Source organism: Eulemur rufifrons, chromosome 2 (assembly GCF_041146395.1).
Source record: "Eulemur rufifrons isolate Redbay chromosome 2, OSU_ERuf_1, whole genome shotgun sequence".
Lineage (NCBI taxonomy): Eukaryota > Metazoa > Chordata > Mammalia > Primates > Lemuridae > Eulemur > Eulemur rufifrons.
Genome location: NC_090984.1, coordinates 115146939 through 115173040, shown reverse-complemented (window position 1 = coordinate 115173040; position 26102 = coordinate 115146939). Strand labels below are relative to the sequence as shown.

Genomic DNA, 26102 nt, shown 5'->3' with positions numbered 1-26102 from the left:
CTAGAAGAGGGCGGAGTCCGTAGCTGCAGAGGTGAGAAAGAGGATCTATGGAAGGTGATTAAGGAAAGCAGATTTGGGTTGAATAGAAGACAAAATTTTCTAACAATCTGAGATAGGCTCTTTTGCGAGGTTGTGATTTCCTTGGCCATAGAAGTGGATAATTTACTATCTATTACAGATATTTTGGAGAGGACTGTGGGGGGAATGGGAATTTGGACACAGCGACAGTCATGAGGATACCTAACTTTTATTTCATTCCCACAACCACCCTGAGAGGTAGCCGTGACCAACTCCATTTTGCAGGTGAGAAAACTGAGATGTTGAGAGGTTAAGTGACTTGCCCAAAGTCACCCACTGGTAAGTGGCCCTCCTTCTAACCCTACAACTTGAAGATGGAAACGCTCTCCCCCGTCCAAGATGGGTCTCTGGACAGTATTGTTTCAAAGGTTCTCAATTTGCTCATACAGATAACAGGCATATTGAGTTTCTCTATCCCTGTCCTGCAGGAAGGTTGACCAGATTGAGTGGACTAAGCAGTTTAACACTCTCCCTACCCTGGCAACCAGCTCGACATAATATAATATTAATATCATTTTAAATTAAATTAACCCCATATTTTGAATAGGTAATACATGTACATGGTACAAAATTCAAATGATGCCAAAAGGTGAGCAAGAAAGATCAAATTCTCCTCTTGGAGCTGTTCTCCAGCTGCCTCCCCTATTTCCCTCCTAGGAGACTGCTGCACATTGAATGTTCGTGTCCCCTCAAAACGCATACGTTGAAATCCTAACCCGCAATGTGATGGTTTTAGGAGGTGAAGCCTGTGGAAGGGGATTAGGTCATGAGAGGGCCGCCCTCGGGAATGGAACCAGTGCACTTGTAAAAGGGGCCCAGTTTCCCTCTTTCCATGATGTGGGCATACAACGAGAAGAAGGCCGTCTGCAACCTGGGGAGGGCCGTTGCCAGAAGGACCCAAACATGCTGGCACCCCGATCTTGGACTTCCAGCCTCCAGGACTGTGAGAATTAAATGTGTATTGTTCAAGCTACCCAGTCTATGGTGTCTAGTAATAGCAGCCTGAACTAAGATGAACAATGCTAACAATTTCTCACGAGTCCCTCAGGAGATGTCTTTTCTGTACACGTGCAAGGAAGAACTTGTGTATCTGGTTTTTTCACTAACGGTGGCATTCGGTACACACAGTTCTACTTCTTGTGCTTAGTAATGTATCAGATTGCTCTGTGTGAAGTTACCAATATTCTACTGTTTTGACCTACAAAATATATTGGACATCCTTCAATATCAGCACATAAGGAGCCGCTTCGGTCCTTTTTTTTTTTTTTTGTAGAGACAGGGTCTTGCCATACTGCCCGGACTGGTCTCGAACTCCTGGTCTCAAGGGATCCTCCCACCTCGATCTTTCAAAGTGCTGGGATTATAGGCTTGACCCACCTTATCTGGTCCTTTTTTTCCCCCCTTAAATAAAGTATAACATACATAAGACTTTACAAATGTTAAGTGTACACACCTCTATGTAACCAGCACTCAGATCAATAATTAGAATAGTACCAGCACCCAGAAGGCCCTGTGCCCACTCCCAGGCACTACCTAACTTTGAATTTTACATAAATGGAGTTGTCCAGGATAGACCCTTATGTGCATAGATTTTTTAATTGGTTGCACAATAGTCCATCTTTGGAAGTCTCTTACTTTGTTTAACCCTTATTGGCCTATTGATGGACTGTAAGGGTGTTTATAATCTTTTGCTGTTACAAACAGTCGGAGGATGAACAACCTTGTAAATACAAACTGTTTTAAAATATGTTTTATGGGAAATTGCCAACACATACAGAGTAAATAAAATAGTATAATGGACACTCAGCTTCAGTATCCGTTGACATTCTGCTGTTCTCTTTTAGCGTAATGTATTTTCAAAGTAGGATTCCACTTACCCAAAAATGCCCTTTGGAAAGGCTGGAAGTGTAGGCTGTAGAGGCTCAGCGTGTATCAATGAATAGCTGTGTGACCACGGGGAAGTCACCTAACCTCTCTTGTCTCCACCTCCAGTAAAATGGAGATGATACTTTCTGCCGCATGGCGCGGTGGTGAGGAGGCAGGACCTGGATCCGCGCTTTTCCGACGGCGGAAAGCAGGTGGGCAGGGAGCGCGTGGCCCGCGGCCAAGCCAAATAGTGTGGAATCCCCAATGTAATGAGTGTCGAGGGCTCAGCATCGCGCTCTTCTCCACCGCTCTAGTTTCCCAAACCGTCTCTTTGTCTTTTCAAACCACCTTTTCACTTGGTAAAATCACTTTCGAGCCAAGGGATGCTTTTTCATGAAAGCAAGGAAACGCGGGGGAGAGTCCGGAGACGAGGGCGGGGAGAGCAGTGTCCTCACCGAGGCTTGCATTGCACAAGCTCAAGGCTCCAGTTAGCATCCGCGGGTCCCACCCTCCTCCTCGTCCCCACCCCAGCTTCGGGAAGATCGGGCGCCCCCCATCGCTTGCCCAAGTCCCCACCGACCCCCGATCCCCGTAGCTGCGCCTGTCGTGAGTTCGAGTCACCTTCCTCCCGGAGGCGACCACGTCCTCGCCTGTCCCGCGCCACGCCCGCGCCGCGAGCGCCCCACCCCCGCGGCCACGCGGCCGGCCCCGCCCTCCCCGGGTGGCCGTCGGGGTCCGCGCGCGCCGCCCCCAGCCCCGCAGCCGAGCGCGGCCGAGCAGGGCTCTCCCCCCAGCGCGAGCACTGGGCCTGGCAGGCGCCCCGAGATTGTTGTGAGGCGTCTCGCCAGTTGGTGAGCGCTGTAATCTGAACCAGCTGTGTCCAGACTGAGGCCCCATTTGCATTGTTTAACATACTTAGAAAATGAAGTGTTCATTTTTAACATTCCTCCTCCAATTGGTTTAATGCTGAATTACTGAAGAGGGCTAAGCAGAACCAGGTGCTCGCTCCGTGGGCTCTGCAGTGGCTCGGAGGACCCAGGCGCTGTCCCCGTGTCCTCTCCGCGACTCGCCGGCCCGTCTGGGACAGAATCGCCGCGGCCCCAGGGCCCCGAGGAGGCCGGAGCGCAGGACCCCGCCCGGTCCTGCCCGCGAGCTGGTCTTTCCGTCGCTTCTCGCCTCGCGCGTCTTGGACATGCCAGGATTCAAGAGGTGGGCTCTGGGCGCGGGCTTGCTTTCTCCGGGGTCTGGAAACCTCAGTAAAACTCCGATGGGTGGAAAATGGCTATGGCTGGGATTCAGGCTGTGTCAGGATATTGGAAAAGGCATTAGCTAGTGATGCAATCACATTGTTAATTACAAAAAGCTGCGCCTCTGTAATTTCTATCTCGAGCCTTCTTTTGGGAGTGGGTATTTTCTAAGTTTCGGAAGTCAGCATCTGAGAGAGGGCTGCAAAAATCTCAGCGCTTCATTCCTCTTTTTTTTTTTTTTTTCCTTTCGGAAAGGGCAGCAACTTCGTGTGCCGTTAAAAAAAATTTTTTTTGATGTATTTTTAAATTTGGGAGAACAATTACTAGTTCCTAGCAGTTATTCTGCTGCGTGGGCTGTTGGACTAGCAAACGGGCTCGCTGAACATCGCAGGGCTGGACTTGCTCTATGTCTGTGTGGGATTCACAAAGGGCATGGGACCCAGAAGTTTCAAGCCAATGAGAAGCGGGGACTGCAGACGCAGATACATGTAAGCAAACGTTTTGCTGTCCTTTAAGGAAATTGCAATTCCAGTCGAGCGATCCTTAAACCTTGAAGAACTTTACGTAGATGACATCTGCACAGTCTTTATTCAGCCAACTCTTGAAAGCATAGCTGCTTTAAACAAATTAACTGTGCGTGTGTGTCTGTGTGTGTACGCACACGCATGCTGAAAACTGAGCCGTGACAATGTCATCCTGCATTGGGGACCAGCACTTCTCTGTCAGACAGTCCTGATATTGGTTGGTCTCTTCCGCTTTGCATGCATCTTGGGCCGATGCACCAAGGCGGGGGAACCCACCTGCTTTAGAAAGTTGCCAGGAGCACCAACCCTCTTCCCCCAATATTCCTGTAGTCAGTTCAGTTTTGGAGTTTTTTAGGGTTTTTCATGACAAAGTGCAGCTATTTGTGATGCTGTGAGAGCAACAGTGCTTGGGTATTATTTCATTTTAGGAAAACCGGCTCTGTTAACCTGAAACCTGTTTGGCACCCTGGACCCAACTTCTCTAGGAGGCTGGGCTTGAGGCAAGACCCATCCCCGGGCTGCCGCCAGCCAGAGGGAATGGGAGAGCGGGGTGTAGAGGGAGAAATGGGGTTAGCACGCCTTTTCCACTAGCTCTTCAAGTCCACTGCATTGCAGTCAGCCTGTTCTGTCTCCAACATAAACGAGACAGGGTTTTATAACCAACCGAAAGGAAACTTCATGTGAAGAAACAGGAAAACATTGAAATTCATAATATACAGACTGGAAAATAAATTTGTTATTGTTCTTTCATTCCTTCCAGATATAAATCTGGCTGTTGCAAATATCAAAAAGCCCTGGGATTTGGCTCTGCACTTTATAAGGTCAGAGCTGTCTCCAGTGTTCTAGAACCTGGCTCACACAGGCGCTTAGATGAAATGAAAACTTGTGGACACTCAGGGTCTTTATTCTTTGGATTGGGGACTAGAAGGAAAGGGGCTTGCATCTCCTAGCACCTACAACTCTCTGGATGTCACCTTAACTCCAGGCCCTCTAATACTCTGGGTTGCTGAATCGGATGAGCCATGTGTCCTGGATGTCAGTGAACTTTGTAATCTATCAAACACTCTATAAAGGGAGGGATTATAATGTGGCAGTGCATGTTGGCAGTAACGGGCCACTGAATTCAGCCAGGTCCCTTGGTCCACAGGTCCTTCAAAATCACCTCCTCCAGGAAGTCTTCCTTTCCTGTTCCTACTCCCAGCCTTCCTGCTATAGCACTCAATGGCTAGATTTCTTAGTGCCCTTGCCAAAGGATACAGACATTATAGACTCGTGCAGCTCCCCAACCAGTTCTCTGGGTAGCGACTGTTTCATAGTTTTGCAGCTCTTCTGCCTGGTATCCACGCCTGCAAGCAGTAGTTGCTTGGTTAAATCGCTGCGGAACTGAATAATAGCACTAAATAAAGCTCTGTATTTGCATACATTTTGCATTTTTTCCACCTTAACCATATCTGAGTGTCCAGTTTAGTATGTTAAGTACATTCACATTGCTGTGTAACCAATCTCCAGATTGTTTTTCATCTCCCACAGCTGAATCTCTGTAGCCATTAAACAATTCCCCATTTCACCCTCCCCCTAGCCCCTGGCAACCACCATTCTACTTTCTGTCTCTATAATTTTGACAACTCTAGGGACCTCATATAAGTGGACTCTATATAGTATTTGTCTTTCTTTGTGAGTGGCTTATTTCACTTAGTATAATGTCCTCAAGGTTCATCCACACTGTAGCATGTGTCAGAATTCCTTCTTTTTTAAGGTTGAATAATATTCCCTTGTACATTTACACCATATTTTGTTTATCCACTCATCCACTGATGGACATGTGGTCTCCCATTCAAGTACTAACCAAGCCCAACCCTGCTTAGCTTCCGAGATCAGAGGTGATCGGGCACATTCAGGGTGGTATGGCCACAGACGATTGATGGACATTTGGATTGTGTCCACCTTTAGGCTGTTGTAAATAATGCTGCTCTAAACATGGGTGTACAGATATCTCTTCAAGTCCCTGTTTTCAATTCTTTGAGGCATATACCTAGAAGTAGAATTGTTGGATCATGTGGTAATTCTATACTTAATGTTTTGGGAGCTTTCATCCTATTTTCTGTAAAGGCTATACCATTTTTACATTCCCACCAACAGTGCACAAGGGTCCCAATTTCTCCATTCTCCCCAGCACTCAAGCACTCATTATTTTCTGTTTTTTTTTTTTTTTTTAAATAGCCATCCTAATGGATGTGAAGTAGTATAGAATTTGTATATTTTTTTTGAGACAGGGTCTCACTCTTTCCCCCAGGCTGGAGTGTGGTGGCATCATTATAGCTTACTGTAACCTTGAACTCCTGGGCTGAAGTGATCCTCCTGCCTCAGCCTCCTGAGTAGCTGGGACTGCAGGCATGCGCCGCCACAAGTGGCTAATTTTTCTATTTTTTCGTAGAGACGTGGTGCTTCACTATGTTGCCCAGGCTGATTGAGACCTCCCGGCCTCAAGTGATCCTCCCACCTGAGCCTCCCAAAGTGCTAGGGTTGAAGGTGTGAGCAACGGTGCCCAGCCAAGTTTGTATTTTTAAAGTATACTGGTGACCATGATTTTACTGGATATAGCCTGTGGGTGATGAAGGGCTGAAGGCCAGGGTCAGAGAGGGTTAGTGGCTCGTGAGTGGCAGAGCCCGCCTGGCCCCTGGTTTCTTGGCTCTTCCTCCTAAGTTTTCCTGCTGTTTCCTTTGCTCTGGGTTGTGCAGGTCCCCTGGATCCTCTCCTCCGACAGGGCCTGCTGGTGGCAGTTCCCCAGCCCATCCGCTGCTGGGAGGTTTTCTGATGGGCTAAGTGACTTCTGTGACACATTTTTTCTTCCGTGCTACTCAAAGTGCCTCATGTTCCCACTTTCTTTTCCTTTCATCATTTGAGGGCCTGCTGGCTTATTCGCTCTGTAGTCATTTCAGAATAAAGACGTTCAAAACACAGCCAAATCTCATGTAAGGAGGAAAGACCAAATAATTGGTTACTATGACAGTGGCGGGTTTTAGACCTTTTTTTTTTTCTTTGAAGCAGCAAAACCTTTTATTAAAAAGTGTGACCTAACACATTATCCCAATATATGGAGCAAGTGGAAGAGGCATGGCTCTGTTTGGGGTGGTCGGGGTGTCTGGAATCCCCTTGTCCTCTCCGGAGCACACCCTGCCCCACACAAGCACGTGGCGAAGTCACCGTTATAAACGCACAGGCAGCAGGAGCGCCGTGTGCCCCCAGACCTGAACGTATCTTGGGCATTTATATTCAACTTCTCACCCCCACAGGATACTCACCGTTACCATCCTGGCTCTCTGTCTTCCGAGTCCTGGGAATGCACAGGTAAGATTTTTATTTTTTTGATTATCTAGAAGGGTATTCAAAACCAGGGTGAGGATGTCTAGCCATATATTTTAGAATCCTAGGCTTGTGGAGGTGGGAGGGGCTGTACGGTTCACCTAACTCGAGCCCTTCATCGTACAGAGGACACACCTGAGGCTGGGAGAAGTTGAGACTCAGCCCAAGTGATGTAATTTACAAGTGGCAGAACTGGGGCGGGTCTCAGTGTTCTGATGCCCCATCCAAGACTCTTTTAAGCAGCTCATACTGCATGTGTGTCCCACAGAGGGCCTCCGTTTATCTTCAGGGTTAAAAAGTAAAGTGTGCTGTAGTGTTTCTGGGCAATAGTTCCCCTGGGATGCCTGTGTGGGGCCCCCAGGGGCCTGTGTGAGTCTCCGCGTACACATCCCCTACTGGAGGGGGTGGGTGAGGAAATCAGATGCCCCCAAAACGCGACATGCAGTGTTGAGTAATTGAGCCACAAACCTAGGCCAAGACCCCTCCCGTGAAGGGCCGCTGAGGTTAGGCTCAGGGTAGGGGTCTGGGAGAAGCCTGCAGCGCCTGGACTTTGTACAGTGACAGGAGGCATGGACCCATGGCGTCAGCCCTGGAGCAAGCATGGGCAGATCCCTCCTGAAAGCTCCCAGTGGCCTATTTGTGTCTCTGGCTCCGGGAGGAAGTGAGAGAAGCCCCACCTCTGAGCAGGGCTGAGGGCTGTGGGCAGGGGAGTATTTTCTCCCTTCACATTAAGAATTTTGAAACATATTTAGGCCACTGGGGATACGAAGGATCTTGGGAAGAGTAATGAAGCATTTTAGACCTCGGAGGGACCTTGAAGTCTTCTAACCCAGCCTCGTGGTGTGCAGAGCCGTGTAGACCCAGGGAGTGCCAGGGAGGGCCAGTGGTTAATTACAAGATCTGTTTACTATACTTTAGGCACTTGATCTATATTAACACACAGAATCCTTACAACCACTTAGAGCTAAGTACGTACTATCACCCCGATTTTATAGATGGGGAAACTGAGGCATGGAAAAGTTGTACAGCAAGCAGAGGCCAGAGTGAGAATTTGAAGCCCGGCAGTCCAGCAGAGTTGAACCCTCGCCAGCCCAGGCTGGAACTCAGGTCTCCTGGTCTATGGAACTTTCTGGCAAGCCTCCTGGCTCCTCTGCTCCATTTCCTTTGCCCTGAGGCCCTTGCCTGGGAGTGCGGGCCAAATCCATCATCTCCACAAATCAACCCACAGCTCAGGGAAGCCCAACCGCTGAAGCCATAGGGAACAGCCAAAAACACACCTCCTGGGCTTATTCCTATAAGATGTCAGGCTGCAGGATCTTCTCGAAGAGCCCACCGATTGTCTACCCCCAAGATGTTTTTTTAAAATGCATAAAGTTGTAGCTCAGCTTGTCCATAAAACCTACAAACCTCTGGGATTATCACGATCTGTCTCTTTCTGGAAGCATCTTTGTGTAATTGTCTTGGTGTGATTGAAATGGAGCAATTTCCCCAATTCTGTTTTTCTTAGAAAACTGACTGCATCTGCTGTGTAGCTTTTATTTAATGTGCAGACGTCAGAATCAGGTAGAAGATTTCATGGGGACAAAGAACCTATGCTGGGTGCTTTAAAGGAGAGGTTACATAGCACCCAAAGAAAGCGTCGCTGCCCTTAAAAGCGCATCCATTCCCAGAAAGGAGATGAACACAGGGCAGGCTGCACTGGGCATGTCAGATATGATGATGATGATGATGATGATTGCTTTTCATAACTGGAGCATTAAGCCTGATAACCATCTGCTAAAACTGGGGGTTATGAAGCAATGGTGCAGGGAGTTTAACAAGGGATGCTGAGTGTAAAATAATCATAAGAAAAATTTTAAAAAGAATGAATAGGGGTTATAGTGCATGTATTGGTATTATGGATGCCTTTTTTCTTTATTCCATTTCCCCAACTTTCTGCAACGCAGCTACATACTTTTATCGTAAAAAAGAAGTGAAATGACCGTGCCTGTTTCTTCTCTCTCCTTCCCTGCAGGCACAGTGCACTAATGGCTTTGACCTGGACCGCCAGTCAGGACAGTGCTTAGGTATGAGCCACCGAACGTCCTTCGCTGGGTGGGGGCGTTCGGCCCCGTTGCAGGGCTGTTTCTTTCCTGGCTGTTGTTCAGTGTCGTCAAATCTTTGTTAGCCTTGCCCGTGACAGGACACAGGGATGTGAAATGATTGAAGCCAGCGATGCCCTTTGACCCATCGCTTCTTTGTGCCCGGCCCTGGGCTAAGCTCTGTGAGGAGTCAAAGAATCGGTCTCTGTTCGCAAGGAGCTTTCCGTCTGTGCTAGTTTCCTACGGCTGCCGTCACAAATCACTACAAATGTGGTGGCTTGAACAACACAAGTTATGTACCAGTTCTGTAGGTCGGAAGTCCAACATGGGTCTCTCCCAGAAGAAAATCAAGGTGTCATCAGGGCCATGTTCCTTTCTGGAGGCTCTAGGGGAGGCTCCGTTTCCTTGCTCATGGGGGTTGTTGGCAGAGCTCAGTTTCTTGTGGTTGTGGGACTGAAGTTCCCATGTCCTTGCTGGCTGCCAGCCCAGCACCATTCCCAACTTCTGGTCCTGCCCTTCTTCCTTGGCGATGGCCCCTTGCTCCGTCCTCGAAGCCAGCACAGCCAGTCAAGTGCCTTTCACGCTCTGAATCTCTTCTTTTTCTGTCGTAGCATCTCTCTGATCAATCCTTCAGCCTCTTCTTCTACTTTTAAGGACTCATGTGACTACATTGGGTCTACCCAGATAATTCTGGATAATCTCCCTGTCTCAGGGTCAACTGATTAGCACCCTTAATTCCAGCTGCCACTGTAATTCCCCTTTGCCGTGTACCCTAACATATCCGCAGGTATGAGGATTAGGAAGACGACATTTGTGGGGGGTGGGCATTCTCTTAGCACACCATGCAGTGGGAAGGATGGACTTAGACACGAGCTTTGAGACAGGGTGTTGGAATAAAGTAATTGCCACGTGGAGGTAAAAGCCCTGCAAAAGAAGAAGAGAGAATGATGTCTTATGTCCAGGGTCAGTAAAGAAATTGTTGACGGGGGTCACATTTGAATTGGGTGTTGAAGGATGAGTAAGATCCTGAGAAATGACATTCTGGGTAGAAGGAACAGCATGAGCAAAGACCAGGGTGGACAGGATGTTCAGGGTATACAACAGTGTGTCCTGGGTGAAGCACAGGGTATATGAAAAGAATAAGACAGCGTCACTTGCCCTCAGCTTTTTTCTTTCTTTCTTTCTTTCTTTACTTCCTTCTTTCTTTGAGACAGAATCTTGCTCTGTCACCCAGGCTAGGGTGTCATGGCATTCGCCTAGCTCACAGCAACCTCAAACTCCTGGGCTCAAGCAATCCTCCTGCCTCAGCCTCCTGAGTAGCTGGGACTACAGGCACACACCACCATGTTTGGCTAATTTTTTCTATTTTTAGTTGCCCAGCTAATTTTTTCCTTTTTTTTTTAGTAGAGACGGGGTCTTGCTCTTGCTCAGGCTGGTCTCGAACTCCTGACCTCTAGCAATCCTCCCACCTTGGCCTCCCAGAGTGCTAGGATTATAGGCATGAGCCACCGTGCCCCGCCTAGCTTTTAAATTATATCTGATTTATGCCAAATCTCTAGTCTTCCCTGAGCTCACATCAGCTACGCACCAGCGGGGACATAGATGGCTTGAAAAACGACAAGTGGCAAAAAATAAAGCCCTGCCCTGGGAAATCTGGAAATTTAACTCCACTTTGATTTAAAGTAAGGCTCTTTGATTTGAAGTTGTGCCGAGGGACAGAGAGAGGCAGCAGCCTTCTTTCCTGGCTCACCGGTTTTAATGACAATTTCAGGCTTCAAGCTAGAGCACAGGCTGTTGCATTCTGAGCCTCAACGTTCCCCGTTCCCGAGTTTGTCACATGAGGTGGGGGGGGGTGGCTGTCAGGATGCAGGCATCTCTTCCCCAGCCTGAGTCCCACTAGAGCAAACGCCAAGGCTGGTGAGAGGGCCCAGTATACGGAATCGGGTCTGCTGCTCACCGGGGCCAGAGTTCGGGCCTCTCCTGTGCCCACCCTAGCAAGGCTGAGTTTCTAGAGAGCCCGCCCGCCCCTCCAGGCTTAACAGGCTGAGCACCAGCCAGGCTGGAAATGGGCCCTGCTGGCTGCACAGTGTGAGCTGACTTTAAAGTAAGACTCTGCTTTCTTAACAAGTAACTCGCTCTTGCCCAAACCTTGTCTTGCTCGATGCAAGGGACTCTTTCTACCCTGCCCAGCTGTTATTTGGAATAGAAGTGGGAACGATTCTTAGGCTTCTCCTACTCAGAGTGTAGTATGTGCATGCAAGAGTACCTGGCATGTTTTTGATGGTATACCCACAGATAAACACTCTTTATTTTAATAGTTATATATTTATTTTTATTGGTTTTATTTATGCAAATTGAGAGTGCTTTTCATTTGCTGTAGTCATGTAAGATTAAAAACATACACTTACTTGGGTTTCAAATGTGGGTTCATTTAAAGAAAAGTATTAAGCGAATGATATTAGTTCATTTTCTGTTGCTTATAACAGAATACCTGAAACTGGGTAATTTATAAAGAAAAGAAATTTATTTCTTACAGTTACCAAGGCTGAGGAGACCGAGATCAAGGGGCGGCATCTGGTGAGGGGCTTCTTGCTGGTGGGGCTTCTGCAGAGTCCGGAGGTGGCGCAGGGCGGCGCAGGGCAGCGCAGGGCGAGGGGGCCGAGTGCGGTAGCTCAGGTCTCTCTTCCTATTCTTGTAAAGCCACCAGCCCCACTCCCATGATAACCCATGAACCCATTAATCCATTAATCCATGACTGGATTAATCCATTCATGAGGGCAAAGCCTTTATGACATATTCACCTCTTAAAGGTTCTACCTCTCAATACCGCTACATTGGGGATTAAGTTTCAATATGAGTTTTGGAGGGGGCATTCAGGCCACAGCAAGGTTTTTGTGGATATGGTCAATTCCGTGATGGTGGTATTTGAAAGGCTGACGTTTGGATGACACTGGTCACTTTGATTCGGTTCAGCCAACATTGGGATTACCTGCCCACCATGAGCTGGGGACTGTCTAGGTGTTTGAGAGCAGATGCTGGTGAAGTGTGTTTGGGGGTCCTTCGTCCCACTCCTGGTGCAAAGCTCTGCTTAAATATGCACCGTGAGCAACGCGTGTGGGGTCCACTAATGCTCGTCCTTTCTTGGCCGTTGCAGATATCGACGAGTGCCGGACCATCCCCGAGGCCTGCCGAGGAGACATGATGTGTGTTAACCAAAATGGCGGGTATTTATGCATCCCCCGAACAAACCCGGTGTATCGAGGGCCGTACTCGAACCCTTATTCGAACGCCTACTCAGGTCCATACCCAGCAGCTGCTCCACCGCTGTCAGCTCCAAACTACCCCACCATCTCGAGGCCTCTCATCTGCCGCTTTGGATACCAGATGGATGAAAGCAACCAGTGTGTGGGTGAGTGGCCCAGCCTTTTCCTCCTCCCCTTGTGCTTGGTGAAGGCCTTGTCTGAACCCAGCACATCCACCCCAACTGGGTTGTTAGCCACTAGTCAATGCACCAGTAAAACGATGACTCACTTTCTACATTCTCGTTTCACTCCTAGCAACCTGCATCTCTGGGTCCTTGCCTACCTGGGGAGGTTAGTTTGCTGTTTCAGCCACAGTTCTCCAGAAAGCCAATTTGTTTTTTCTTTACTTTATTTCTCTCTCTCACCCTGTCTCTCTCTCATCGATAGATATGAAAACAAGCTCATACTTTCTCAATTCAATAATGAATGCATCTGGGCAGACTTAGTAAGTGAATCCCAGAGAGAAAACCTAGAAGGGGCCAGAGCTCTGTATTCAACACCCCTCACCCTTGAAAGGAACGTGTGCGCCTGCAATAGACGAAGCCTTGAGGGCCAAGGCCAACTGTTCTGGAAAGAAAGCAGGTTACTTGGGTGGGAACTAATGTTCCTTTGGCCAAAAGGAGCCTGTCTGATGGGCACAGACGGCAAGGGTAGAACTGTGGGAGGAAGCAGACGTGGGACACCAGGAGCCACCAAGGGGCTGGCAAGGGGTGTGACAGTGTCCTAGAGAGCTTTGGGTTCTGTCGGCCAGCGTGGCCTTGGAGGAGAGTTACCCAGGATCCTCCCTGGTCCCTTTGGCTATGGTCACACCAAAACCTTGTAAGTATCTCCAGCTTTGGCAGACAGTCTAAAGGCTCCAACCTTTTTTGATGGTACACCCCATCCGCAAAACCTTTTTTAGCCTGGACCCCATCATATGGATATTTATAAATTACATACATACCCTGTCATACTAATGGTTTGAGGAGCACAGAGGTCATGTAAGAAATAGGAAATTTATAAAGATGTGATCAAAATAAAAATGAATTGAAGTTCTAATATTTCCTTCCTATACCCCAAAAGTTTTGGAGACCATTGGTCTACATAGTGAGATTTCTGCTGGTTCCATTTCAGGGCTCTGGAGTGTTGAGCTGTAACCAACTCTAAGAGAGGCTGTGCTGGCTATATTACACTACCTTCTATTTTTTTTTTTTTTTTTTTCCGAGACAGAGTTTTACTCTGTTGCCTGGGTTAGAGTGTTGTGGCGTCAGCCTAGCTTACAGCAACCTCAAACTCCTGGGCTCAAGCGATCCTCCTGCTTCAGCCTCCCAAGTAGCTGCGACTATAGGCATGTGCCATCACGCCTGGCTTATTTTTTCCATTTTTAGTAGAGATAGGGTCTCACTCTTGCTCAGGCTGGTCTCGAACTCCTGAGCTCAAGCGATCCTCCCACTTGGCCACGCAGAGCGCTAGGAGTACAGGAGCGAGCCACTGTGCCTAGCCTGTCTTCTATATGCTCATGGGAATGAGTGTGCATTTCCATTGGAACACATGTAAAAAATATGCAAACAAGTGTGCTTCAGAGCTACATGGGAAAATTAGCTACACCTGCACCCAAGCTTCTGTATTCTTACTGGCCTCAAAGGGTGTGGGGGGTGTGTATGTGTGTGTGAAGGAGAAAGAGAGAGAGAGAAAAAGAGAGAGAGAGAGAGATGAGGGGAAGAGGGAGCTGGTTGATGTTTACCTCGAATACAGATGAGGGTGCGGAAGGAAGGAGGGTGGGTCCAATCGAGCCATGTACTCCTCCAGCTTTGGTAGGGAAGATGGGAACATACTTCCTCATAGCAAGCAACAGAGCAATAGATCATTGTAACTGGAAGGGACTTTTTGCCAATCTTTAACTTCAGCCTCTTCATTTTATAGAAAGGGTAATGTTAACTCCAACCAGTTGGTTATCACAGAGGTAGATGTGAGTCCAGCTCCCCTGACTACTGTCCTGTCCACGATTTCCTAACTACATGGCATGACCTCTCCCATCTGGTAGAAAAGAAATGATCCTAAAAGAAAATGCAGAAGTGGAGAAGTGCAGTGGGGCAGGGGTGCTGCTGCTCTTCCAGGGGACAAGCTGAGTGACCAGCCCTACGCGTGCACATCCTGAGGTGAGGAAGAGGGTGTGATGACACTTTCGAGGCACTCCAGGTTTTGGGGAGGGGGCCTTGGTGGCTATGATGTAGGCAGCCGATGTCTTGGGCAGTCCCACTGGCCCCTTTGCAGAGCAGCTGGGAAGTGCTGCGGGGCTCTCCGAAGTGTCTCACTCCCTCCCCCAGACCACTTTCTGGGGTCCCAGTGCCCCATGACCATGAGGACATGGCTGGGAAACCTATTCATCCCCAGTCCCTCTGACGTCATGCTGTTTATGGCTCTGAACCTGTCACATGGGAGGTGCAGAGCCTTCATAATGGCCCTTTTGTAAGAAGAATACAATCTAGGAACCCCAGTGAGGACTGGCAGCAGGCCCATCCATTTCCAAAAAGTGCAGCGTTATGCATTCATACGTCCCCAGTTCTTGCTGACTTCCCTTCCCTCCACCCGATGGTTTCCTGGTTTACAGGGGACCTTCAAATAGGCCCTCGATGAGGTCCCTCTGGGCATTGTAAGAGGTGGCATGGGAGGTGGGGAGAGAAGGGACGGGGAAGGGAGGCTCCTTCTACCCACTGTTCCTTCCAGGAACGGGAGGGGAGAGCGGTGGGCCTGGGGACAGAGGAAGGGGAAGGAAACCAGAGGGGGAAATTGTTGAGAAGACAAGGAGATGAGTCTGGAGGTGTCACTGCCCAGAGAAGGAGAACGGGGGTGTCTTCTGGAGCCCGGCTCTGATCCTGTGGCGGAAACATCCTATGAACGGTGTGTGTGTCGGGGAGAAGCGGGAAATATTTCTGAAACTTTAGTGTTCTAAGAGAGGTGATGACATCTCCAAAGGAGTCTCATCCCCCTCCTCATCAAAATAAGAAGTAATAAACAACAGTGACAGCAGCAGTGGTAATAATATCAAACACTTGGATAGTGCTTGTGTGCCGGGATCGTTACACGAATTAATGCACTTAATCCTCATAACAATCCTCTGAAGTGGAGCTGCTAATAGTATGATTCCTGCTGCACTCATGAGGAAGCTGAAGCACAGAGAAGCTCAGAAACTTGGCTAAGGTCACACAGCCAGTGAGGGGCCAAACCAGGATTCGAACCGTTCAGGCTTCGGATAAGGAAACTGAGGCTCAGCCAGGTAAAGGTTTGTCCAGGGACTTCAGAGAGTCAGTTTGGGAGTCAGGATTAAAAACAAGATCCTTCTCTTGCTCTCTTTCTCTCTCTCTCTCTCTTAAATGAAAGTTTCTGTTCTGTAAAATTTTGAACCCAGATAAAAGTAGAAAGACCACAATGGACACTTAGCTCCTTACCACCCAGCTTTTGTCATTATTGGCACAGTCACGATCTCCTTCCTTGTTTACCCTCCACTCAGTGCATTAATTTAAAGCAAATCCCAGACATCATGTAATTTCATCCTTAAATATTTCGGAATTATCTCTAAGAGATAAAGATTCTTTACAAAAATTTCAAAAACATGCCCCCCCAACCACATTACCATTATGAAACCTACAAGTCAACATTAATCCCTTTTTATCATTAAATATCCAGATAGTGCTTGAATTTCCCTGGTTGTCTCATGAATGCCTTGCCATTTCACAAATGGTCAGAATTGCTGCAGCTTCTGGACTAACATGGCTCTAGCAAAAGGCTGCTTTCTTAGCCACAAAACACTTCACAATTGTTAGTTACTGGTGGAGCCCCTAAATTTGCCACCGTGCCAAGTTGGTTAGCGAAACCAGAACTTGGAACGTCCATCCAGAGCGATGACAAGTTGAGCCCCAAAGGGGATGAGCATGTGGAACTATCTTGACAGCCTTTTTTCTGTTGGTTTGCTCAAATCAGAGTTAATAAAACAAGGTCTACAAATTGCTTTGGTTGACAAGTCTCTTAAATGTCTCTTGGTCTTTATTGTTTCCTTGCTACTTATCTGTTGAAGAGGCTGAGTTCTTTGTCCTGAAGAATTTCCTATAATTGGGATTTGGCTGATTGCACTCTGTGGTGGTCTTTAACTTACTCCTTCCTTCACTATAATTTTCTGCAAACTGCTAGTTGATCTAGAGACTTGATTCAATTCATATTTCATTTTTTGGGCAAACCACTTTGTAGGTAGCATCCTGGATCTTTTGCCCTCTCCACACCCTGGTTTCTTCTCCTAAAGTATAAGAAAATCTGCCTTGAGGAAGCGAATGGGTACGCCCTTTCCCTGTGGTTTATTCTTGCTGGGCTTTGGACCCACTTCTAAGGAAGCCCGGCTCAGCACATGGGGCCCCAGCACCTCTGAGCTTCCTTCTTGACTTCTCTGTTTTGGGTTCCACTTTGGAGGTAACAAGACCCTGTTCCGTCTGGAACAAAGTGTGGCCTTAGGTTTGGGTCCACACTCCCCTAGATATAAAGCTGGATCAGTTGGGACATTGTTTGCAGACAGGATGAACAGTGATCCAAGAATTACAGCCTCTGAGCCAAGCAAGTTTTGTGTCATTCATCTTGGCATGAGGGTGTTCAGCTCCAGGGCAACCTCCGAGAGGGTGATGGGACTCATGGCTGGTTGGAGTGTGTCACCCAGATCCCAGACCCTTGGGAGATCTGGTGACCAGATTCTCAGGGGAAGGAAACCAGACAGACACGGTTAACTGGCAAGGAGGGAAGGGCTGCTGGAGGGAGTCAGACCCAGGCAGGTGTGTGCTCTCTCTCTCTCACACGGACACACACACACACACACACATGCACACACACACACACACACACACACAGTTCTGGGCTGGCCAAACACACATCCCCAAGAAGGATGGTTGGGGTTAAGGATGGTGTGTGCTGAAGGCTCAGGGTGTGGCATGAGCTGCGGCTGAAGGCCGAGGCCCACGTACGATGTGGGCCTGTGTTCAGGAACCTTCCTCTCATGGCCTGCTGCCTCTGAGACCCAGTCCCTGAATGTGGCTGCCACTTGTCTCTTTAAGCTCATCCCCTTTGGGGCTCAACTTGTCATTGCTCTGGATGGACATTCCAAGTTCTGGCTTTGCTAACCAACTTGGCTCGGTGGCAAATTTAGGGGCTCCACCAGTAACTAATGTTCGTGAAATGTTTTGCGGCTGAGAAAGCAGCCTTTTGTTAGAGCCTCGCTACTCCAGAGACTGCAGGAATTCTTCTGACCATTTGTGAAAATTACAAGCAATATCTTTATTCTTTCTTCTGGCCCAGGGTATTTTTGTTTAATCAGAGTGCCCAAGCAGGCAGAGAGCAACACATATGGATCCTTTTGGAAGATGGATGGTGCTGGCCTGAGGCTTGCTCTTGAGTTATTTTTCCTGAAAGCCAGCCAATATTTAGTCAAGTGATGTTTACAGAGTGCTCACTGGTGCCAGGCGCTGGCCTAGGCACGGAGGAGGACATGGGGTTTGGGCACAGCCATGGGGCTCTATCTAGAGCGTGTGGTCAAAGAAGGCAGATGACACAGAACACAGCAGCTGAAATTCAAGGTGGCCTCTGATAAGCTCCCGAGATGGTACGAAGAGAAGGCAGAGACGGGAAGGCTTCTGGAGTGGGGGGGGCTGAAACTTAGAAGTCAGGCAGGCCTTAGTTCTCACCTTGGTTTGGCCACTTTTTACCTGTGAGACCTGGGGCTTGGTTTCCTCAATGCCTGTCTCACAGATCACATCTAAAAACACCTTGTCCTGTGTCTGCACAGAGTGTCACACAGTAAACGTTAATTGGGAGGGATTGTGGAGGAGGCTGCGAGGGTCTTGGGATGACAACCCATGGAAAGATCTGGAGTCTGAAGATGTACTGAAAGCCTAATTCTTTAACACCTTTCAAATGACCTAAAATTGAGCTCAGGACACACCTACCTTTCAGGCCTCCAGACAGCTAAGGCTTGATGAGGCTTCACTCGGAATCTGCTTGGAGATGCCAGCAAAGCCTGGGTTTATTTAAATTGTGAAACAAAACTGCAGGAAGTCAGTCCAATGTGGCGAGCGGATACGACTAGGCCGCGAGCATGTCGAAACCTCAGCCCTCAGTGTGGCCAGCTGTGGTTGGCACAGATGAGGGAGGACCGGGTGGCCTCCACTTCCGCAGACTTTTCTTATTTTTTGTTCAGGCCTCTGGCTTGGGCTGTAACTTGAAACTCAGTCCTCAGGTTGAGGCCAGAAGGAAACTGCGTGAAGCTGAGGCCACACAGTTCTTTAGCTGCTGAGAACATCGGGGCCAGGCAGACCTGGAGAGGGAGTGGGACCCAGGATGGAGGCAGGGGCTCCACAGTTGGGTTTGCTCGGATGTCCTCGTGAACCGGCCCCAGCAAGCTTGTTATGCGACCCCCAGCCAAGGTTTCCCAGCTTGCTTCAACTCTTTCCCTATCGTTGTCTGGGATGGTGGGCAAGTGGCTTAACCTCTCTGAACCTCAGTGTTTGCGTCTCTAAATAGGGATAACGGTACAGACCTCCATAGGGAATTTGGAGAATTAAGTGAGATAATGCATGTAAATTGTCTAGCATGGAGGCTGGCTCGTGGTAAGGGCTTAATAAGGGAGTTATTATCATTGTTTTCATCATTTCAAATCTCATTCCCCATTATGATTTCTCCTACTCCAAAGCCCTAGTCTTGTTATTCTATTATTGTTTATTATTTCCCCTGGGAATTAGATCTAATAGCATGTACCTTCTAGAGGGTTGAGGGTTGAATTCCTGCCACTTTTCAGCAGTAGGAATTGGGGTGAACTGGTGCTTCTAAGGGGACCTCAGCAGAGAAAGGACTTCAGGAAGTCATCTGGAATAGCTCTTCTCAGAAGTTAACGTGCCCAGGAATTACCTGGGGAATGCAGATTCTGACTCGGGGGGTTTGGGCTGGGCCCTGGGGTTCTGCGTTTTCTCACAAGCTCCCAGGCCGCAGTGCCACTGGTCCAGAGGCCGCAGTTCGATTAGCAAGACCCTAGTCCATCTATTTTTTTTTGACAATACTACATTTAAAGAAAGGTAGAAACTTAATTTTTAAGTGTAATTCCCATTTTGCTTGCATTTGTTAGAAGAATGTACTACTTTTATTTAAAAACAAAACAAAAACGGAAAAGAAATTATTTGAGAGCCTAAATTGAAGCATCATGCTGTAGTGGTAAAGGGAACAGAGAAAATGTCAGTAAGAACTGGATTTTCATCGCAGATTTACTACTTATTGGCTGTGTGACATTTAGAAAGTCACTTGGCCTCTCTGGTATAAGTTTTATTATCTGTAAAAAGAAGGGATTGTATTACATTAGGGGGTCTTAATCTGGGGTCTATGGATGGAAATCAGGGAATCTATTTCATGTTTCCCCCCCCATAACTTCTAACTGAAATTTAGCATTATTGACCATTATGTAGGCAACAAGCTATAGGACTATTAGAAGTACCTGTGACAGTATCAACAAGAGAATCAGGTATTTACATATCACCTTACAGCTGTGGCAGTTATTTTGAAATGTTTGGAATTTTGAAATCTCATTCATGCTTATCGCTTCAAAATTGTAAAAGATAGTATATCTGCTGCCTAATCTTATTCTTTAATGCACTGATAAAGTGTGTATATATATTACCGTATCACACATTTAAAAAAGTTTTTGATCACTGTCTATCAATATCATTGGTTTCCTTTGTAATCCTATGAGTTTTATTTTATGCGAAGGGGGAAGAACTTTTCTGAGAAGGGGGCCTGTGGGCTGCAAAACAGGTTCAAGGCACACACAAAAAAGGGTTAAATTCCCTGGACCAGATGATTGCTCGGGCTCCCAACTCCAGGATGTTCTACTCTCCTAAATCTTCCCAATATTTGGGGAATGTAATTTTTGTGCCCAGACCGTCTGGATTTTCTGTTAACTGTTTCTCACCTGCGTTGCTCAGGTAACGAACGTGACCCTTCTCTACTTGGGTGCGATTCCACTAGCACACGTGCTCGATGACACCTTCTGTTGGGACTGGCCGATTTCCATATGCGAGGAAGCTCCTCCCACTCCCAGCTGTGGCCGGCTTTGGCAGTTGGCACCGCTCTGTGGTGAGGTCCAGTGCACTGACTGGCCTCTCGTGCTGGGTGGGGCCCCACTGGTGGGACATGCCCAGCCCTTGGTGCCTTTGTGTAGTAGGTCACTTCCCCAGTGCCTAGCATGGAAGTTTTTTCAATGACCTACAAGTTTTTCTTGGCTCTCGTCTTATGTTCCTTGGTCTGGTCATGTTTCTTTTAATTATATTCCACTCTGGAATTAGCCGGTTGTGTTTGAAAGCAAGAGGTGTTGCAGAGGAGAGACGAAGCGTGGTACCTGCAAGGTTCCAAATAGCCTCAAACGCCAGGGCGGGTTCTGAGCAGACTGTTCAGCCATATGTTTTTTAAATTTGTGGGAGGTGCATGTTAGGATGCTTCTTAAAGAGGTGCGAGGGTTCTAAATGTGTTGAAATGGAGGCATGTGATTGGAATGTCTCTTTTGTTGTCAAGGCTAGACGTAGATTTCTTCTCGAACATCTTTTTGATGTAAGTGGATGGAGTCCATTGCTGGTGAACTCCAGAGCAGAATCACCCACAAAGGCTCTGTACATAACTGAGCAGATTCTGTAGATGCTCTTCATGGCTCCTATCTGCTTGTAGGACTGGTGTCTGCGAGGCATCTGCTGCTCCTGCCCCCATCCCAGCCGTGATGCAAGAAACAGAGCAATGTGAGGGCTGTTTGTGCTATCAGGAACGGATTAAATGAAATGAAGAAGTAAACACACCATACAAATGCAAGGCATTCATTTTATGGGGCGTGTGTGCCTGAGTACAATAAAACTGACTGAAACAATACATTAGGAATCACACTGGGTGTTGCCAACAACAGCCTCATGTAAATAATTGATAGCCCCAAGTTGTAGTATCAGCTGTCAGAGAAAAAAAGATCTTTATTTCTCAATGGACCTGGAGTGAGCAGCTTGCTATGCCAGGGAATAGTGGGATGATGCAGTGGAGAGAGCGTGGCCTTGAGATTCACACAGACTTGGGTTTGAATCCCGTCACGGCACCGTGTTGGCTTTAAATCCTTTGGGTGTGTCCCATCTCCAAGACGGGGTAATAACGCTTATCCGTGGGATTGTTTTGGGTCTTAGTGAAGGATGTGCCGTGTGTCTGACAGTGAGGTCTGCACCCGCTAAACCGTCGCCGCCATCATTCCCTCTCTTCCCTCCCGTACCTGCAAGCTCTTTACCTGGCAGGAGCAGCAGCTCTGTTGGCCTCACATCCCAGCCGCCCCTGCCCAGTTGCAGGGCCAGCCGTGGCAGGTGCCTGTTGGCTGCTTATCCTGGGTGGCGGTGGGGGGGGTGGCTTGGGGGAGGGAGAAGGAGAGGGATCTCCTTTCAGTGTGTGATCACATACTGGCAATTCTCCCCAGCTGTCTCCACTCTGATCCCGCTCTGGCCAGAGAGGCAGCTTTTGAGCCTTTCTCTGGGGCTCTCTAGGCCTCTGGGGGTGCCGGAGAGCAACGTGGGTATCTTCGTTCTCTCCCTTGGGCTGCCAGCCTCTCTGGGTCTCTCCTGATTCATTTGAAGCTCACCCTGTACCGACCCCTCCCGCTGAGCTGGGTGCTGAGAGGAGACTAAGGTGACCGAGAAACTCCTTGTTCCTTGAGCACCCTGTGGGCGGGGCCGTGGCCACCGTGTCTGCCCCGCACCCAGCATGGCGCTGGGCACCACTGGCGCCCAGTGAGCGTGGAACGGAATCCAATATACAGCATCGCTGAGGGGCTGCCGGGAACAGATGGCTGCAAAGAACCTTCATGTCAGATTAACTTGCAGAGAAACCTACCTTCACTGTGCTTTCGAAACTCTGTGGGAGGCTGTGCCCTTCACACCTTGAAGCCAGGGCTTTGTTTCTGCCATGGGAGGGACTGGCTCCCAGAGGCCCCTCGCCAGCTAGAGTCAGCTCCTTGCACAACTCCAGAGGGCGCCGTTCAATTGCATTACATGTCATTGGCACCCCCTGGAGCCCAGCAACCACCCCGAGGCTCCTGTTTGTCTTGGAAACAGAGGCGCATGCTTGAGGAGGGGTCTCTGGGCCATCTCCTTGGGGGCTGGCAGGGAAAGGACATTCACAGGATTCCTTCCCTCCGGAGGCCGCAGACATCAGACTGGATGTCAAGGCCTGACCTTCCGTTCCCCTCCAGCTTGTCGGAGCCGGGCCAGAGGGGAGACGGGGACAGCCAGTGCTGGGCCTGCCCCAGGCAGCCAGAAGGCGCTGGGGATGGCGGGTGTGTTGGGGCCGGGCAAACAGTAATACTTGGGGTCTTGTCAGTGCTCTCTGGTTTTCCTTCAAACTGAAACATTTGTGGAAACCCAGCCAGAGTAGATTTATGAGCTCTACATATTTCACAGATCTTAACACGTCCCCCAGGAACCAATGAGGTCAGACAGGACAGAGTTTGCATCCGGAATCAGTATGAAATTGGCATCTTTAACAGTTCCCATGGGAGGGGGGATAAGAATTTGAGGGAGATTATATGAAACAATGCGAAGACAAAAAACCCCCGGACTCCGGACTCCGCTTCATTCCCGTAGGGGAAACAGACAAGCCATCTGTTTTCTGCATCTGAGCTGGTGAGGGGTGGCCATCCCTGCCGGGGCCGCTGTGGCTGAGATGAAGCATGGTTGGGCAGGGCTGTCTGGGTGGAGGCAGGAGTGACCACATCGTCCTGTCCTTGTCCTCTGTGCATACACCATAACTGTGATAAATAGGCATTTGTGACTATTTATTTAACATCTCTCCACCCAGCAGAACTTTCTTTCTTGCTCACCATTGTATTTCTAGCACCTGATAAATATTTGTCAAACAAGCAGAAAAGCTACAGGCAGTGAATTGTATGAATAGGGTTCGAATGAGAAAGAGAAATTGATTATATCTGAGGTACAGTTGTGCAAACAGGTTCCTCTGTTATCACCGATGGAATTTATTCATTCACATATCATTTGTGTGTTGAGGTCTGGGCGGTGCACACAAAGATTAATTAGGCATTGTTCCTGCCCTGGGCAGTTCACAGTCTCTTGGCAGAAGTTGGGCGGGTTGGTGGAAATATGGAACCCAATACGTAAATAATTACAGCCCAACGAAATGGGACAGCAGCACGAGTAGCTATGAAGCACTCTGTTGGCTCTGGCTGGAGAGCTTGCGGAAGCCTTCCCTAAGGACAGGTGTTGCACATCTGTGCGTCCATTTCATTAAACAGATACTGATTCAGCCAAGTGCTGGGAGGGGGTCTGAAGATGACCGAGACCCTGTCCCTGCCCTCAGAATCTCTCCGCCGAGCGGGTGTGTGGGGTTGGGGAGGGGCGATGTGCAGAACTAATCAGAGTCTATCCACGAGCCGCAGCGCGGGATGTGACTGGCGAGAGCGGCATGTGCCATTTGCCGTGCGAGTGCTCATGGGACTGTGGATTCCACGCTGGGAATCGATATGAATCTTGGGAGGATTGAGTAGGATTTTCATGTTGGAGATGGAGAAGGGCGTTGTGAGTCAGGGAAGAGTGTGGGCAAGAGACATGGAGGTAAGAAAGCTCCTTGCATGTTGAGGACTACTGGTGAGGGCCGCCTGCCCACCGTGATACCCTGTGATGCCCAGCGTGGCTGCAGCGTGGGCACAGGCTGTGGCTAAGACAGGGCTAGGAAGGTTGGCTGGAGCTAGACTGGGGGTTCCTTGAATGCCATGCAGTCGACTTGGACTTCATTCTGTGAACACTGGTGTTTGAGTGGGAGAGTGGTACGTTTCCATCTGTTTCAAGGAGACTTCTGATTTAAGGGCTCAGCTGACTGGAGTCCTGGTCTAATCTTAGCACTGCGACAAGCTCCTTGGGTGGCGGTGCTCCAGCTCCTTCTCCTACTGGGGCTCCATTTTCCCATCTGTCCAAGAGGGGCCGGACCATACTCGCCTAGGCTCCCTCCAGCCTTGATCTCTCGGGATGTGAAGATGCCACGCAGCCAGGCGAAGGGCAGCTTCTGGAGACAGGTAGCTTTTGAAGACTTTTGGGAGCTTTTAGTACGTTTCGTGTTTTGTCTGAGGCAGTGATTTTAATGTAGTCTGAGCTCTCGAGGCCACCTCAGAACTATATCACCTCCGTGTCCTCAGGGTCCTGGTCAAAGCCCTCCTTTGAGCTTGAAGCAGAGAAGAGCCCTTTGCCAAGTCCCCCTTAGAAAGGGACATCAGTGGATGGATGAAATTGACCCTGACTGTGATGACAGCACATGACCTGGTACTGTGAGAGACAGGACCCTGCTTTACAACGCCCGGAAGGAGTTTGCAAGCAGCTGGAGCAAGGCACAAGCTCCTTAGGAAGCCCAGAGTCCTCTCAGATTGACCAGTGAGGTAGAAACCTAAGAGTTCCACAGTCAGACGTTTCCGGGAAGTCCCCCACCTCAGACTTCCTAAACTGATTCTTTTTCCAGCGTCATCTCCACCTCATTTAGCTCCAGAGAGCCGGCAGTGGCTGGGGACCAGGTGGCACTGGCCTGCAGTCTGTTGGCTCCCCACTGTGGGAGGCTGCATGCTGTGGTCACACCCTTCGTTGACTCCCTTCATCGTGGTAATTCCCCCTGGAGCGCTGCCTCTTGCTTTCCCAAATGCTTTCTTCTCCACTCACTCGCTGACTTCTCACAACAGCCTAGCAAGGAGGGCAGGCTCAATGCCATTGTTCCCTCCATTTTAGAGAATATCTGGAAGGGCTCCGTGACTGTCCCAGCATCTCAGTGCTCACTGTGGTTCAGGCTGACGAGCATGTAGGCTTGCTGACTTTAGAACTTGCCTATCCGGTAAGATCATGGCCACGCTAGCTCCTTTCTCTTCCTCAAATATACCAGGCTCCTCCCCACCCCAGGGCCTTTGCACTCTCTGTTCCTTCTGTCTGGAACTCTCTTCTGGCTCTTCATGTGGCTGGCTAGTTCTCCTCTTTCAGCCTTCAGCTCAGTTCAGATGGCACTTCCTTAAAGAGCCCTGCCCTGACCGCCTGTCTTGAATAACACTACAGTTACTCTCTGTCACAGCCTTTGTCATTTTCTGTGTCAAACTAAGTATGCATTAAATCATCTGGAGGGCTTCAAACACAGACTGGTGGGCCCACTGCTGAGTCTCTGATTCAGTAGGTCTGGGGTAGGCTCTGGGCTTCCGTGAGATGCTGATGCTCCTGGCCTGGGGACCACACTCTGAGAATCACTGATTGATAACTGTCTCTTAATGCATTTGCTGGTTTAGTGTCTGCCCCATCTCTTAGCTGTGAAGGGGAGAAATGTTACTTTGTTCCCTGCTGTATCCTACTGCCTGGCCCATCGCTGCTGGTAGGTAAGTGTTTCTCAGCTGACTGTGGGCTGGAAACTCAGTCAGGACCCTTTGTAATCATCCTACACCTGAGAAGAAAGAAAGTCAAGCATTTACAGAACTCTGGGAGCTACTTGGTCTGATCTCTTCTTGTCTGCTACCTTTTTCTTTAACATTTTTACACTTGACCCTTTCCTAAGGGTCATTATTAACTCTGTGATAGATTGCATGAATCATTTTCA

At 48.8% G+C, this 26102-nt stretch overlaps 1 protein-coding gene across 3 annotated transcripts in view; it reads left to right on the top strand.

Annotated features, from left to right (window-relative positions):
- The first annotated feature begins 2699 nt into the window (after positions 1 to 2699).
- The window catches only part of FBLN5 (fibulin 5), a 75275-nt gene continuing 51872 nt past the window's right edge, over positions 2700 to 26102 (top strand). The window contains exons 1-5 of one of the 3 annotated variants that reach the window (XM_069465230.1): positions 2700 to 3153; positions 7009 to 7063; positions 9093 to 9144; positions 9771 to 9872; positions 12314 to 12568. In XM_069465230.1, the coding sequence (XP_069321331.1) occupies positions 12358 to 12568 (211 nt within the window). In that variant the 5' untranslated portion in view covers positions 2700 to 3153; positions 7009 to 7063; positions 9093 to 9144; positions 9771 to 9872; positions 12314 to 12357. Of the gene's footprint in view, positions 3154 to 3332; positions 3680 to 7008; positions 7064 to 9092; positions 9145 to 9770; positions 9873 to 12313; positions 12569 to 26102 lie in introns of those variants that run through there. The other 2 variants (XM_069465229.1, XM_069465228.1) reach the window with 2 other exon arrangements.